The sequence below is a fragment of the Hypanus sabinus genome, chromosome 3 (genome assembly GCF_030144855.1).
Source record: "Hypanus sabinus isolate sHypSab1 chromosome 3, sHypSab1.hap1, whole genome shotgun sequence".
NCBI lineage: Eukaryota > Metazoa > Chordata > Chondrichthyes > Myliobatiformes > Dasyatidae > Hypanus > Hypanus sabinus.
The window spans coordinates 59,474,579-59,488,695 of NC_082708.1; the positions used below are offsets into that span (position 1 = coordinate 59,474,579).

The 14,117-nt window shown below is 35.4% G+C and overlaps 1 protein-coding gene across 7 annotated transcripts in view; it reads left to right on the forward strand.

Moving 5' to 3' along the window:
- The window catches only part of rev1 (REV1 DNA directed polymerase), a 101,664-nt gene that overhangs the window by 64,161 nt on the left and 23,386 nt on the right, over positions 1 to 14,117 (forward strand). For all 7 annotated transcript variants that reach the window (XR_009511185.1, XM_059964465.1, XM_059964464.1 and 4 more), the window contains 3 exons: positions 5,321 to 5,423; positions 8,649 to 8,811; positions 12,268 to 12,446. Coding sequence is in view for 6 of the 7 variants with exons in the window: in XM_059964465.1 (XP_059820448.1) it covers positions 5,321 to 5,423; positions 8,649 to 8,811; positions 12,268 to 12,446 (445 nt within the window). In the remaining variant the exon portion in view is untranslated. The remainder of the gene's footprint in view (positions 1 to 5,320; positions 5,424 to 8,648; positions 8,812 to 12,267; positions 12,447 to 14,117) is intronic.

Consider the following 14,117-nt stretch of genomic DNA (forward strand, 5'->3'; position numbering starts at 1 on the left):
AATGTATAGGGGTTTGTTTAAAATAACGAAAATAGCTCAAACATGATTTTTAAAATTTATTGGTTATTATATTTCTGTATTCGTCACAGCTGCATAAGTTTTATTTGTATTGTTTCATTGCTGTATTCATCATTTAAAACTCTCCTCTTTTCTTCTTTGGTGATTAACAAAGCCATAATACACATCGTAATAGTGGACACAGAATGTTAAATTGTAAGTAAGAGCAGTGTAGCGGCCAAACCAAACCTTAACAATTGCCACTGCTGGCAACCCTATGGATATGGTATACTTGCACTCCATAATTGTGGCTCCAAAAGTCAACATGCATTTGATCCTTCATTAGCATTTAGCAAGCATACAATCTTGAAAGGATGAAACTTGAGTGTACAACCACCATTGCTCCGCTGCTTCCAAACCACTACAAAATAAGCAAGAATATGAACTTATTCCCTTCACATTTACCACGCCCCACTGATGGCACTAGTTATCATAATAAACCTCATAAACACGCAACACAGTATGCAATGCAGACAGATGTATGACTTCTACAAACAAAATTTCAGTAAAACTGAGATTATTGTGAAAATTCAAATTCATGTTAGAGCAATAGCCTGTTTGCAACTTGTGAATATGTAAATAAAATTCAGTTAGTACTTTCTTGATCCTATAATTCCTTACGTTACTGGTTTCAGTTTCATTGTGTATTGTGATAGTAATCTGAAGACGTGTTACCATGTCAAACAGGATAAGTAAAATATGAAGGAGCAGTTAGTGTGTTTCCTACAAACTTTCACAAACAATGGCTCATAGGTGGATTTTGTGGTTTGTGGAAAAAAGAGAGGTTTAATAAAAATATGCAAATTTTCCAAATGTGTGCATTCTTTTGGATATTCCTGGTTGAAATAGATTATGTCCCTTGAGGCTAGTGGTTTGATTTTTAACAAAAATTCACAAGACTATTCTTTATTCAGCCAGTATTTGGAGGGACTTTATTCCTATTATGTCTTTATATCCTATCTTTTAATAGTTTGATAAACTGGACGGACTTAAGAACTTTGAAGGTAGTTTTGCTATTTCTGCTTACTGGAGTTATAATTTTAGATACAGTATGTTTAAAAGATAATCAAATCGGTCATTTTAATGTAGAGGACTAAAAAGGCTGGTTGTATGCCATAATATATAGTAGCTGTACAATATCCTGGTTAAGCCTCCTCTGAGATCCAGTGATCAGATCTCAGTGGACTGAATGGGATACTTAATTGAGTTGGTCAATATGTCAGCTAATTTAGAGCATAGGTGTCAAACTCAAGGCCCGCGGGCCATATCCGGCCCGGCGTACAATTATATCCGGCCCGTGAGATCATTTTAGATAGATCTATTATTTTAATTAATGGCCCGGCGATAGGAAGCCTATGATTGTAAGTTAATACCAATCATAAAAATAATGCTTGCTCAGCAGTCTTCTTCATAAGAAATGGAATTTGTGAAGTGAAACACTTTGTAGTTATAGCAGAGACTGAGACACATAAGAACAGGCTGAAAAAACGGAGGCAATGAAAGCTGCGTTCACACGTGCCCGACTGATCCGGCCCGCATGAAGCTGCATTTTGCCCAATCCGGCCCGTGACCTAAAATGAATTTGACACCCCTGATTTAGAGTGATAAAGCAAAGCCCATCACAGGATCTATATATGATTGGTCTATCCACTACTTTGGATAAACTGCACTTTAAATACAGTGTCTAATTGTAATCAAGTAGGAAATCAAGCAATTAGTTATCTGGATTTCCAAAAGGAATTTGGCATTGTTAACCAAAGGTTGAAGTTCATGTACCTGAAAACAAATTATTGACCTGGTCAGGAAATATGGCAAAGGGACTGTAGGTGCTTCAAATGTCAGTGTTACAATCTTAGGTAACCAGTGTTACAGGCGGCACGGGGCCCATTTTTCACTCTATGACTGCATCAGAGTCCTGGGGTAAATCCTGAGCTTCGCATTGTCTATGTGGGAATTACACATTGTCTCTTTGACCAGATGGATTTCCTTCAGCTGCATCATCTTTATCTTATGTGTAGTTACCAGGGTTAATTGACCACTGTAAATTGCTGTAAACTGTAAAATGTGTATCTGAGTGGTAAAATCTAGAGTGAGTTGATGATAACTCTGGAGAGAATAATAAATAGGATTAATATCAGATTAGCATAAATGTGTGTTTTTGGTCAGTGTGGACTTAGTGGTCTAATAAAGGACCTGTTTACGTGCTGTATTCTCCCAACAGAACTACTAGCCCTGTTTTTTTTTTAAACAACTTGGGTGATGGTATTGAAAGCCACCTACGCAAGTTTGCTAATAATGGAATGATAATGCACTAATCAGTATAGATTGAAGCATTTAATTGGCAATAAATATTAATAGAACATGAATGGGGGAGAAAAGCTGGGAAATAGTTTTTTAAGGTGACATCTTTCACTTTAAATAGAATGGAGTACATCCTAAATTTTGAAAAGCTAGAAATAATTGGAAATACAGAGATGGGTAGGTTTCCAATTGCGTTATTAATTAGAATATATTGTATACATGAACTTTAGTGAGTTTTCAATAACATCCCTCATGGTAGGCTGATCCAGAAGATTAAAACACATGAAGACTTTGTAGATTAGAGTCGAAATCGGCTTGAACATAGAACTCAATTGTTGGTGATAGAGGGGTGTTACTCTAACTGGAGGTCTGTAACCTGTGGCATTCTACAAAAATCAGTGATGGGATCTCAGGTGTGATATATGTAAATAACTTAGGTGAAAATGTTCACTAGTAGGTTAGCATATAAAACAGCAATATATTTCATTAAGAGGTCACATTTGGAGTATTGTGTGCAGTTCTGACTGTTGCATTACAGGAATGATGTGAAGGGTTTGGAGGGGCTGCCAGATTCTCACCAGGATGGTTGTTTGGATCCAAATGCATTAGCTGCAGTGAGAGGTTATATTCTAAAGAATGATCCTGACCAGTTCAACCTTTTCCTATGACTCTTGTCCTCAAGTACTTGTAACATCCTTTTAAGTTATCTCTGCACTCTTTTGATCTTATTTACATCTTTCCTGTAGCTAGGTGACCAAAAGTGCACACAATACTCCAAATTAGGCATTACCAACATCCAATTCCACTGTCAGCATCCCAACACCTGTACTCAGTATTTTCATTTATGAAGGCCAATGTGTCTAAAGCTTTCTTTACAACCCTGTCTACCTGTCAGAAGCCTTGCTAAAGTATATGTAGACACCATTCACTGCCTTGCCTTCAACTATCCTGGTAGGGTAGATAGTCAATCTGATTTCATGGTAGAAATGTCAAATATTGGCAAGCATATCTTTAAGATGAGAGGGGAAATGGTGAAGGAGGCTTACAAGGCAAGTCTTGTTTTCAAAAGATATTAGTAGGTGTGTGGATCTCATAGCCAGGAAGTTGGTGGAAGCAAATAGAGTAATAACTTTTAAGAGTCAGAGTCATAGAATACTACAGCACAGAAACAGGCCCTTTGGCCCGTATTAAACTACTAATCTGCCATCGACCAGCACCCGGACCATAACCCTCCATACCCCTCCCATGCATGTACCAGTCCAAATTTTACAATTTTTCTTCTTAGGTCCTCTGAAAGTTGTTTTGATTGACTCATGGTGCACGTAAAGAGATCTCTTGGAAGAGATAAGTAGACTCTTGTCAGTAATCTGACTTTGTCTTTTTTTTTATATATAGAATAGGGCGCCTGTACAACCCACACCTCCAGTCTCATCTCATTGATGGGAACACCTGACTCCAAATAGCTTTTGTAGAAGGCATTGCCCCAGAAGTTCACGTATTTTTTAACCTAGACTGTGATTGTGTAAATGTACTCAATGCTGACAAGAAGTACAATTGTTGGTATGTTAATAATTTAGACAAATTGTGTTTGTCTATTATTATTTATTATTCACCTTGGATAAAGATCAGACCACATTTTCTGAGTAATTAATGCAGAAAACCACATAATTGCAAGGAGTTCACAAACTTTTTTTTGCAACTGTTTATATTCTCTAGTACTTGACATTTCTACCCTGGGAAAAAGATGTCATATATCCTCTCTGTGCTTCTCAATATTCTATATGAGGTAATTCCTCATCCTGCAATGCTCCAGCAAAAATTTCAGAAACTTAGCATAGTGATTTGTATTAAAAATTTATCTCAAAGTACAAAGCAGTACTGTGTTTGCTATTGGATACTGAAATGTTACGGGTTGTGCTATTCCTTGCACGGTGTTTTATCGTGTTTTTCAGTAAGATATGGATTTTGAATACACTATTACATATCCCTTTAATCTCAAAATTTGCTTAAATTTGTGTAACATTAAATTGCTTAAATTTAACTTAAGTGCATTTTATTTTGTATATAATGAAAGAAGATCATTGAAATATAATAAATTTGATAACTGGGTAATATGGAGCTGAACAGCCTTTCTGTTATTTTTGTACTACCATATGCTACTGTTGTTAGTAAGCTTGCATTTATTGGCTTTTCTTGGTGGTTGCTTTAGGAATGTTATCCTGGGCTGCATCCTGACAATTGTTAAAGAAAGGGTCAACTTCCCGCAGGTTTTCTTTTACATAAACGCTAAAGGGACCAGTTTAATATTTATAGCAGAGACTTTGATTATTCATCCAGTGGCATTATGATATGGGACAACTAACCAAAATTTACTCTAACAAACCTCCATTGGCTGACATCACTCATTAGCACTCAGTGTTTTGTCTTGTTCATGTCTTTATTTTGTTGAACCCTCTGGTTTTTCATTTTCTGTGTTTACCAGTGCCACCTAAAGAAATCACTTGCATTCTTTGCTACTTTTTATTTTTGTCATCTGTCTATAGCATTACAGTCAGCTCAAAAAATGTTGGAAAAGATTTTAAAGTATTTGCTGTATTTTTGATGATGTTAGTTTCTTATATGTTTCTTCATTTTCAAAACACATTGAAATTAAAAATTGTTTGATGCTTCATGAACACAACATAACATCCCAATTTTAGGCTTATTGTGTTTGCATTATCGAGGATCTTTCTTGTTTGTGAACTAATAACAGAAATGTGAAAGAGAATAAGGAGAAATAATCAATTATATTCCATCCCTCATCTAATTTTGTGCATTTGTTTAGAATCTGCTTTAGTGATTTATGCGATCAGATCAAATTAAAGCAACTTCATTTTAGCATAAAGCACTTTGCAGTTTTTTAACATTTCTTTCCTACTTTCATTGTTGTCAGCTTAACTGTCTCCAAATTTTGATTCTGCAGAAGTGTGACTTTAGATCATGCAACTTGCAGTGCAAAAATAATTAGCAGAGAAGTACTGAACATGTTCCATATGATGAAGCTGAATGTGACAGATATGAGAGGGGTAAGTTAAAAATTAATGATTAAAACTGATAGTTGCAAGTTACAAACTTGAATGCCACCATGAAAAATTAAAAACTTTAAACTATTTTGATATTCTTCAGTTGAATCTGTGTGATGTAGGTCCCACACCACTAGGTTCAGGAAGTTTTTACCCCTCAACTATCAGGCGCCTGAACCAGAGTGGATAACTTCACTCACTGGCTGATTCCACAACCCATGGACTCACTTTCAAGGACTCTACAGCTTATGTTCTCAATGCTATTCATTTATTTATTTATGTATGTATCTATGTATGTATTGTTTTGTTTTTCTATTTGCTCAATTTGTCGTCATTTGCACTGGTCTTTTGTCTACTCTTTTGTGTAGTTTTTCACTGATTCAATTGTGATTCTTTGTATCTACTGTGAATGTCCACAAGAAAATGAATTTCATAGTAGTTACATGTATGTTCTTTGATAATAAATTTACTTTGAACTCTGAATGCAGAAAAGTGATGAAACAACCAACAATTGGCAGTCAGTTACCAGGTTCCCAGGCTTCAAACAAGATGAAATTTAAGTCTATTTCATATACTGTATTTAGTTCTTGGCACCACACTGGAAGCAATTTCAAAGTCTTTGAGAGAAGTCAAAATAGATTTTCTGAGATAAGTTCAATAACTAGATACTTTAGTTATATGGTGAAATTGGAGATACAGTGATTATTCTCAGTGCATAGAAGGCTAAGAGGAAATTTAGGTGAGGTGTTCAAAATCATGAAATACAAGTGACACAAAGATAGGTCGGAAAATAAGTCGTGAAGAGGACACAGTATATGCATAGGTTATGTGAGTGGACAAAAATTTGGCAAATGGAGTATCATGTGGGAAAATGTGAAATTGTCATTTCTGGCAGAAAAACTTAAAATTACATAAGGTACTTTCCTGAAATGTTAAAGCATTCTTATGTTGCAATTAGGTAGAGTGTTATATTGAAGGTGAAAGAATTATAAGATATTTCCAACTCAGAGTATTAAGAGAACCAAGCTATGTCACAGTCCTGTTACTATTTAACTTTGCTTTGTAAATAGTCATAGAATTATCTATGCTAGTAAAGTTGATATATTAATGTAATATAATAATTGTTCAGTGTTTTAATGTACCTTTAATTTTTTTGTCTGTTTATCATTTATTTTGCTCAAAAAGTATAACTCTGGAAATCCATTTATTGACATGCCTTGTTACAGCAGCAAATTAAATTAGGGGTAGAAGCTGTGAGGTTAGACTTGGTGGAAACTCGATGGGCAGAATGGCCTACTTCTTTTATACCTTATAGTCTAATACAAGCAGCTAGTTCAAAGGGTGAATCTTAAAGCGAGTGAAAATAGCAGGCTCTAATATTAGTTTTGGGATTTAAAAATTTGATGATGAATTTCAATTAAAAAAAATAACAAAAAAAAATTTAGAGATTAAATTGAATCAACTTGGAAAGTAATGGTATCAAAATATATAATGTGTTAACAGCAGCAAATGCTGAGAAATACTGTCAGTCAGCTGTTGGAAAAAAGAACAAAATGGTTAATATTTTGGCACCCTTTTACACTGTCAATCAGTTCATGCAGCTATTTATATTTTGGTTCAGAGCCTAGTATCTGTTACTCTTATGTTTTAGGTCAGTGAACTTCAATCAAATTTTTGATAAGAGGTCTTTGGCCTTAAAAGATATATGCTATTCCTCTCTTCAAAATGGCTTTCAGTTTTTATTTCTGAATTTTTGCTTTTGGTGTATATTATAGGCATTAAGTTGGGAGTGTGATAAATTTGAATTTACTTTGAATGCGTAAACAAGATTGCTACAGGAAAAGTGAAAGTAAATTGAATAGTTTAATATATATACAGATTTTTAGGAACTTTAAACTTGCATGATTAATAATAGGTGGTACAATAATTCTATCTAATTTAAATGTGGTCCCCTTTCTCCAAGTCATCTCTTTGATTTGGGGGTTCAAGTTTGATGTTTAATGTTAAGGAGTTACTTGTCTAATTTCATTTGGAAAGTTGTAATCTTTTGAATAAAAATAGCTTATTTATAACTTAATTAAATTGAAATTAACAGTTGTATTTGCATTTTAAAGATTATTGACATTTGAAGATTGGTATAAAGCTACATCATGAAAAAAGTAGCAGCAAGCCAGGAAAGAGAAAAATAACTTAGCCAACAGCTTGAATTTTGCTATTACTAGGCAAAATAATTTATATTAATTACTGAAAAATTATTAAAATACATATGCCACTGTGCAAAAGTTATGTATATATTTATAGCTAGGGTGCCTCAGACATTTGCACTGTGTTGTATTTGTCAATGTGGAGCGGAGAGCAGGTTTGTACATCTGGTGGGAATAAAGGATGTTGGGAGTGGTAAGGGTGGAGCATCATGGGAGGGGTGTGGGACAGGTGGCAGAGAAGGAGTTCCAGAGATGTGTGGTGGTGAGATGCCACACACCCGGTCACACCCAGTCCTAAGACACCAGGCAAGGTCAATTGATTCCAAACAATTGGTTTATTGATCATCACAGAACACCTCTTTGGTGCTTTCCACTCCCTCCCCTCTCCCTTCTCCTTTTCCCAACTGCAATTCCCCTCTCCCTGCCTCTCAGTCCACAATAGAGAGCCATATCAAAATGAGGTTTATCATCACTCATACATCTTGACTTTTTTTTGCAGCAGTATAGAGCAATACATAAAATTACTACAATACTATGCATAAGTTTGGGTTACCTAGCTATATATATGTGCCCAAGACTTTGGACAGTACTGTAACTTTGGTATATAATAATGACAGGACATTAGGATGTGAGTGCAGAGGTTTTTAAACACATTCTAATAAGTAATGTCTCAGATTCTAAGTATTAAATGTAAATTGTTTCTTTAACTGGAACAAATGGAGCTACATTATAATCGAGCTTTCAGATAATTCAATACGACACAACTTAGACAGCTCTGTATAAAACACTTTATTTTATTCATGCAATTTGCGGCATTATTTGGTATGCTATTCCCCCAGTTATAAGTTGTACTGCTGTATGATGCTCCAATGTTTGAGTAAATTGAATAATTGTGAAGTATTCTTGGAACTGTACAATAAATGTGATACAGTTAAACTAAAGTGTGAATAAAAATATAACAGATTATTGTAATCATATAAAGATATATTTGAATGAAGTTTAATTTTTTTTCACTTTTCTTTAGGTTGGAATTCAGATGAATCAGTTAATCCCGGATACCAAAGCTTCACTTAATTCCTTCTCTTCATTTATACGAAGTAACTCTGCTGGTGGGTTATCGTGTCCAAAGGCAGATCTGTTTCAGAAATCAAGATCAAAGAAAGCTGTGGAACCCAGGCTTTCAGAAGGTTAGCAAATTAAAACTTGGTGACTCCCTCCTTAGAAAAAGTTGAGAGAAAAAGAAGGAGGGTCATTTGAATTACAGAAAATGTTAGCGATGAGATGGATTGGAGGAAAAGGGGATAGGGTGAAGAAAGCTTCTGTTGCAAAATTGCAGTGAATGTTAACATAGAGCAAATATGGGGAGAAAATATAATGTGTGAAAGACCACATGGAAGTAGGCAGAGAGCCTTCCAGCTGCCATTCTTTTGCCTGTTTGTTCTACAATTCAGCTTTTCTGAAGTGTGATTTCTGTATGACAATTGCATACCGAAGACTCATGTAAAATGTTAATTCTGCTACTAACAAGCCTCTTTATACAAAATGTTAGTGTATAAATCTGAACACAGATTTATATACCTCAGTCAGGAGAATTAGTACAGTTATGAGGAGGCAGTTCTTTAGCCAAAGGGTAGTGAATCTATGGAATTAATTACAACAGATGGCTGTGGAGGCCCAATCATTGCATTTGTTTAAAGCAAGGATTGATAGGTTCATGATTAGTTAGGGTATCAAAGGTTACAGGAAGAAGGCAGGAGAATAGTGTTGAAAGGGAAAATAAATCAGCCATGATGGAATGGTGGAGCAGATTCAATGGGCCTAGTTCTGCTTCTGTGTCTTATGGTCTAACTATTAATGTACATTGAGCATTCAATAGAAATGGATTGCATTGATGCCAAGGATGGAGAATATATGGTAATATGAGTTTTTGTTTTCCCTAGCAAGCAGACTTGGAAGATTTATTAGTTAGTTTTACACTGCTGTAGGGTAATGATAATGAAAAGAGAACTATTGTTTCCTTTCTTTGAAAAATTGGTGGTGAGAGGCTGATAATTTAAAATGATCACCAAAGAGACACGAGGGTTATCAAAAATTTCTTGAGTATGGTATGTTTTCCCTCAGAATATGATTAAGTTAAAAGTAATGTATCCATTGAAAAAATTGGGCAAAAATTTACAAGGAATAAATTGGAGAAGCTGGAGTATATTGGATTGTACTGAATGGCTGATTTGTGTGCTGCAAAGTTCTGTGCCTCTCTCCACTTGGTAGTGAAATTGTCCTTTCTATATAGGGAGATCACAAGTTAATTGATGGCCTTGCAGGTGAAATATTACTTAACTGATATGCAATATCACGTAAGATCAGTTTAATGAGAATTAAATACTTCACTCTATTCCTGAACCAGAATTATATTTTCAAATCCTATACCATAAGCCCTATTGCCCAAGGTAAACTTTGTTGAGTTCCTGCTTAGCAATTAAGAAATTGCATGAATTCCAGTGAGTCCTTCATGATAACATATTTGTTATGGCTTTGAGAACATAAAGTAAATGGTTGAATTCTCAGTGGAATAGTTTATTCAGATAGTGCTGATCTTTGAAAAAAATCCCACACAATAGTCCGCTAATTTGCCAACAGTTGAGCCTATTAACTCCACGTAATAGAAAATGGTACTCTATAATTTCTCTGGTAATGTTAAAGTATTGTATAATGAGATGACCAGAACTGAACACAAGTGAACAGGTGTGATCTAACCAGAATTTTATAGAATTGTAATATTATCTTGCGGCTCTTGAACTCAATCCCCCAATAATGAAGGCCAACACATCACATAGCTTCTTAACCGCCCTATCAACTTGGCTGTATTTTTGTGGGATCTATGGATGCGAATACCAAAATCGCTCTGTCCCTCCACACTTCTGAGAATCCTGCCATTTATCCTGTATTCTGCCTTTAAGTTCAACCTCCCAAAGTGAATTATTTCAAGCATTTCTGGATTGAGCTCCATCTGCAATTTCTCAGCCCATGTCTGTATCCTATCAATGTCCCATTGTAACCTATAACAATTTTTTACACTATCCACAACACCACCAGCCTCATGTCATCTAGAAACTTACTAATCCCAGCTTTCCACTTCCTCATCCAAGTCATTTATAAAAAAAATCTCAAAGAACAGGAGTCCCAGAACAGATAGCTTTGGAACACCACTGGTCACCAACCTTCAGGCAGAATGAACTCCATTTACAATCACTCCCTGTCTTTTGTGGGCAAGCCAATTCTAAATCCACACAGCTAAGTTTCCTTGGATCCCACACCTGATTTTTTGAATGAGGTATGGGGAACCTTGTCAAATGCCTTAATAAAATCAATATACACCACATCCTTCATTAATATGTTTTGTCACATCCTCAAAAAATTAAATCAGGTTCGTGATACAACCTGCCCCTCTCAAAGCCATGTTGACTATCCCTAATCAGATTGTGCTTCTCCAAATGTTTATAAGTCCTGCATCTAAGAGTCCTCTCTAATAGTTGGCCCATTATTGATGTAAGACTCGCTGGTCTATAATTCCCAGGTTTACCCCATTACCTTTTTTGAACAAAGGAATAATATTTGCCACCCTCCAACCCTCTGGCACTACTCCTGTGACCAGTGAGGACACAAAGATCATTGACAAAGGCACAATAGTCTCTTTCTTTGCATCCCTTAGTAGCCTTGGGTATATCCTGTCCGGCTCTGGGGACTAACCTGTATTTATGGTTTTCAAAAGATCTAGCGCATCCTGTTACTTAACGTTAACATGTTCCACCATATTAGCCTGTTCTACACTGACCTCATGTTTGTCAATGTCCCTTATACATTATGGACCTCCTCTATCTCCTCTGACTCCAGGCACATGTATCCTCTTTCATCTCTGATCAGTCTACCCTGACTCGTCATCCTCCTGTTCATCATGTACATATAGAGCACCTTGGGGTTTTTCTTAATGCTACTCATCAAACCTTCCCATGTTCCCTTCTACCTCTCCTGTCCACTTTTAAGCTCCTTCCTCGCTAACATAATTCTCAAAATCCCCGTCTGATCCTTGCTTTCTAAACTAAGAATGCTTCTTTCTTCTTTTGACTAGATATTGCACATCTCTTGTTAAGCAAACATTTCAATTGGGCATTTCCCTGAGTACATTTATTCCCAGTTAACGTTTCCATGTTCCTGTCTATTTGCATCATAGTTCACTCTCCCTACTTAAATGCTATCCCATACTGTCTGTTCCTAGTTCTACACTGTAAAATTGAAAATGAAGTTTCTTTGAATAGAGAGTAATTCTATTCTGTAGTTCTTTTGATTTACATTTTATATTTGTTGTAGAAATGTAATACATTTATGGAGTTTCATTTCTATCTCACTGGGCTTTATAAGAAAAATGTTTACAGATAATATAAACAAAAGTAGTTTATTCTGTTTAACCTTCCATTTTATTTAACAGAAGGTAGGAACATCTTCTGAGGCCATTGTGCAACCATCTGTAGAAACTATAAGGTATTAAGTGCTGTTGCTTTTCACACTTGTCAGTTGTACATACTATCATGTACAATATTTATTTATTTCACACTCACTTTGCTGTATTTTGTTACATGTATTTACAGACTCTGATTCCTCGAGAAAAAAGACATCAACAAGTGGACACTCTCCATTGCTTGCATCTAGTACAAATATCAGTAAATCAGAAACTTTATTAAAATCTGATGGAATGCATACCTCTGAGAACACACCTATCCGTAGGAATATAGCTGATGTTAATATTGAAGTGCCATCTCCTTCTCAGGTAATGTGTAGATATTTGTTATTTTGGCATTTTTGACAACAACATAATGGCTTATTAAATAAGCTGGTCTCAGGATTTAATTTATGTCTGTATTTGAAATATTATTTCAAAAGATTATCAATATCTCCTCCCAGCAGTCTTAATACAGCTTAATAGTTATCTCAACCTTTCCCTGGACGATAACTTCAGAGAAGAACAGGTCTGTTATTCATGATATATTATTAACTTAAGAATGCTATGGTATAAATGGCATACATTGCTGAATTTATTGTAATGTAAGATTTTCACCCCCTATTTAAACTACTGTAATTCTTGAGGAACACTGGGATCCATGCAGATCAATTCCACAGGTAGATTCTTCAATGCACAGATGCAATATTTATTAAAATGTTTAGAAAGGTCACATTTTTGGTTCTCCCAACTTTTTGAAGTTTGAGAAGAGTTAATGAACCTTATTGATAATTTATTGGTTAGAACACTTAATAGCTTTTCAGAGACTGGAATCAACCATATTTTTTCTGTCAGTTTCAGTACTTTTAATTTAACACATGAACCTGAAAGTACATGATTTATTGTGAAGTGATGAAGTGTAGACGGTAATAAAGATATCCATTCAGGAAAGAAGATTCAAGCAGTAGATTTTTTTTATATACTGGTTTCATCTTTTGTTCCTTGAGACTTCATTGTAATTCTAATTTTTGGTGCCTTCTGAAAAATGGATTGAAGCCAAGTTCCAACTCTTTTTTTAGTGTTTGTCAAAAACACTATTTCCTTTTTCTAAATTTCACTATCTTTTTTTTCTCTTTCTTGTCTGAAACAGACTCGTTTCCATTAAGGCCTCCTCTAGTACTTTGCCCAAGTGACCACTGCTCATCTGTGAACCTTGAAAGAAAGCACAGCAAAATTTTAAACTTTTTTTTTCCTTCTATATTAACAAATTTCACGATGGTGATAATAAACCTGATTCTGATTCTGATTTATTTCCATATCTGACACCCTTTTTCACACACTTTCGACGTGGGATACTGGCAGTTATGCGAGGGTGGAACCTTACCTGACATTACTGAGGCAAAATATACCAGCCTACCTTGAAGCCAGATCAGTGAATCGCTCAGAAAGTTGATATGTCATTCATTTTCTTGTACCTACGGAATTACCTTTCCAGTATTCTGTATGCATCTGTATACCTTTTACACTGGAAGTCAGATGGAATTTCAACTATATATACAAATACGTAATATCTAAATATTGTATTTTGAAGTATGGTAAATTATTAATACAGGTTTCCCCCACTATTCGAAGGCAGAGCGTTCCTATGAAATGGTTCGTAAGCCGGAATGTTGTAAAGTGAAGAAGCAATTACCATTTATTTATATGGGAATAACTTGTAAGTGTTCGCAGACCCCAAAAATAACCTACCAAATCATGCCAAATAACACATAAAACCTAAAATAACAGTAACATATAGTAAGAGCAGGAATGATCTGATAAATACACAGCCTATATAAAGTAGAAATATGTTTCTGCAATTATTGCAGCACTGTTCACCGTAGCGAAAATCTCACACAAGCGCCCTCGGCAGAAAGACTCAGCACAAGTGCTCACAACAACACTTGCGGCAAAAACACTCTGCGCAAGTGCTCTTGGCAAAAACACACAGCGCAAGGGCTC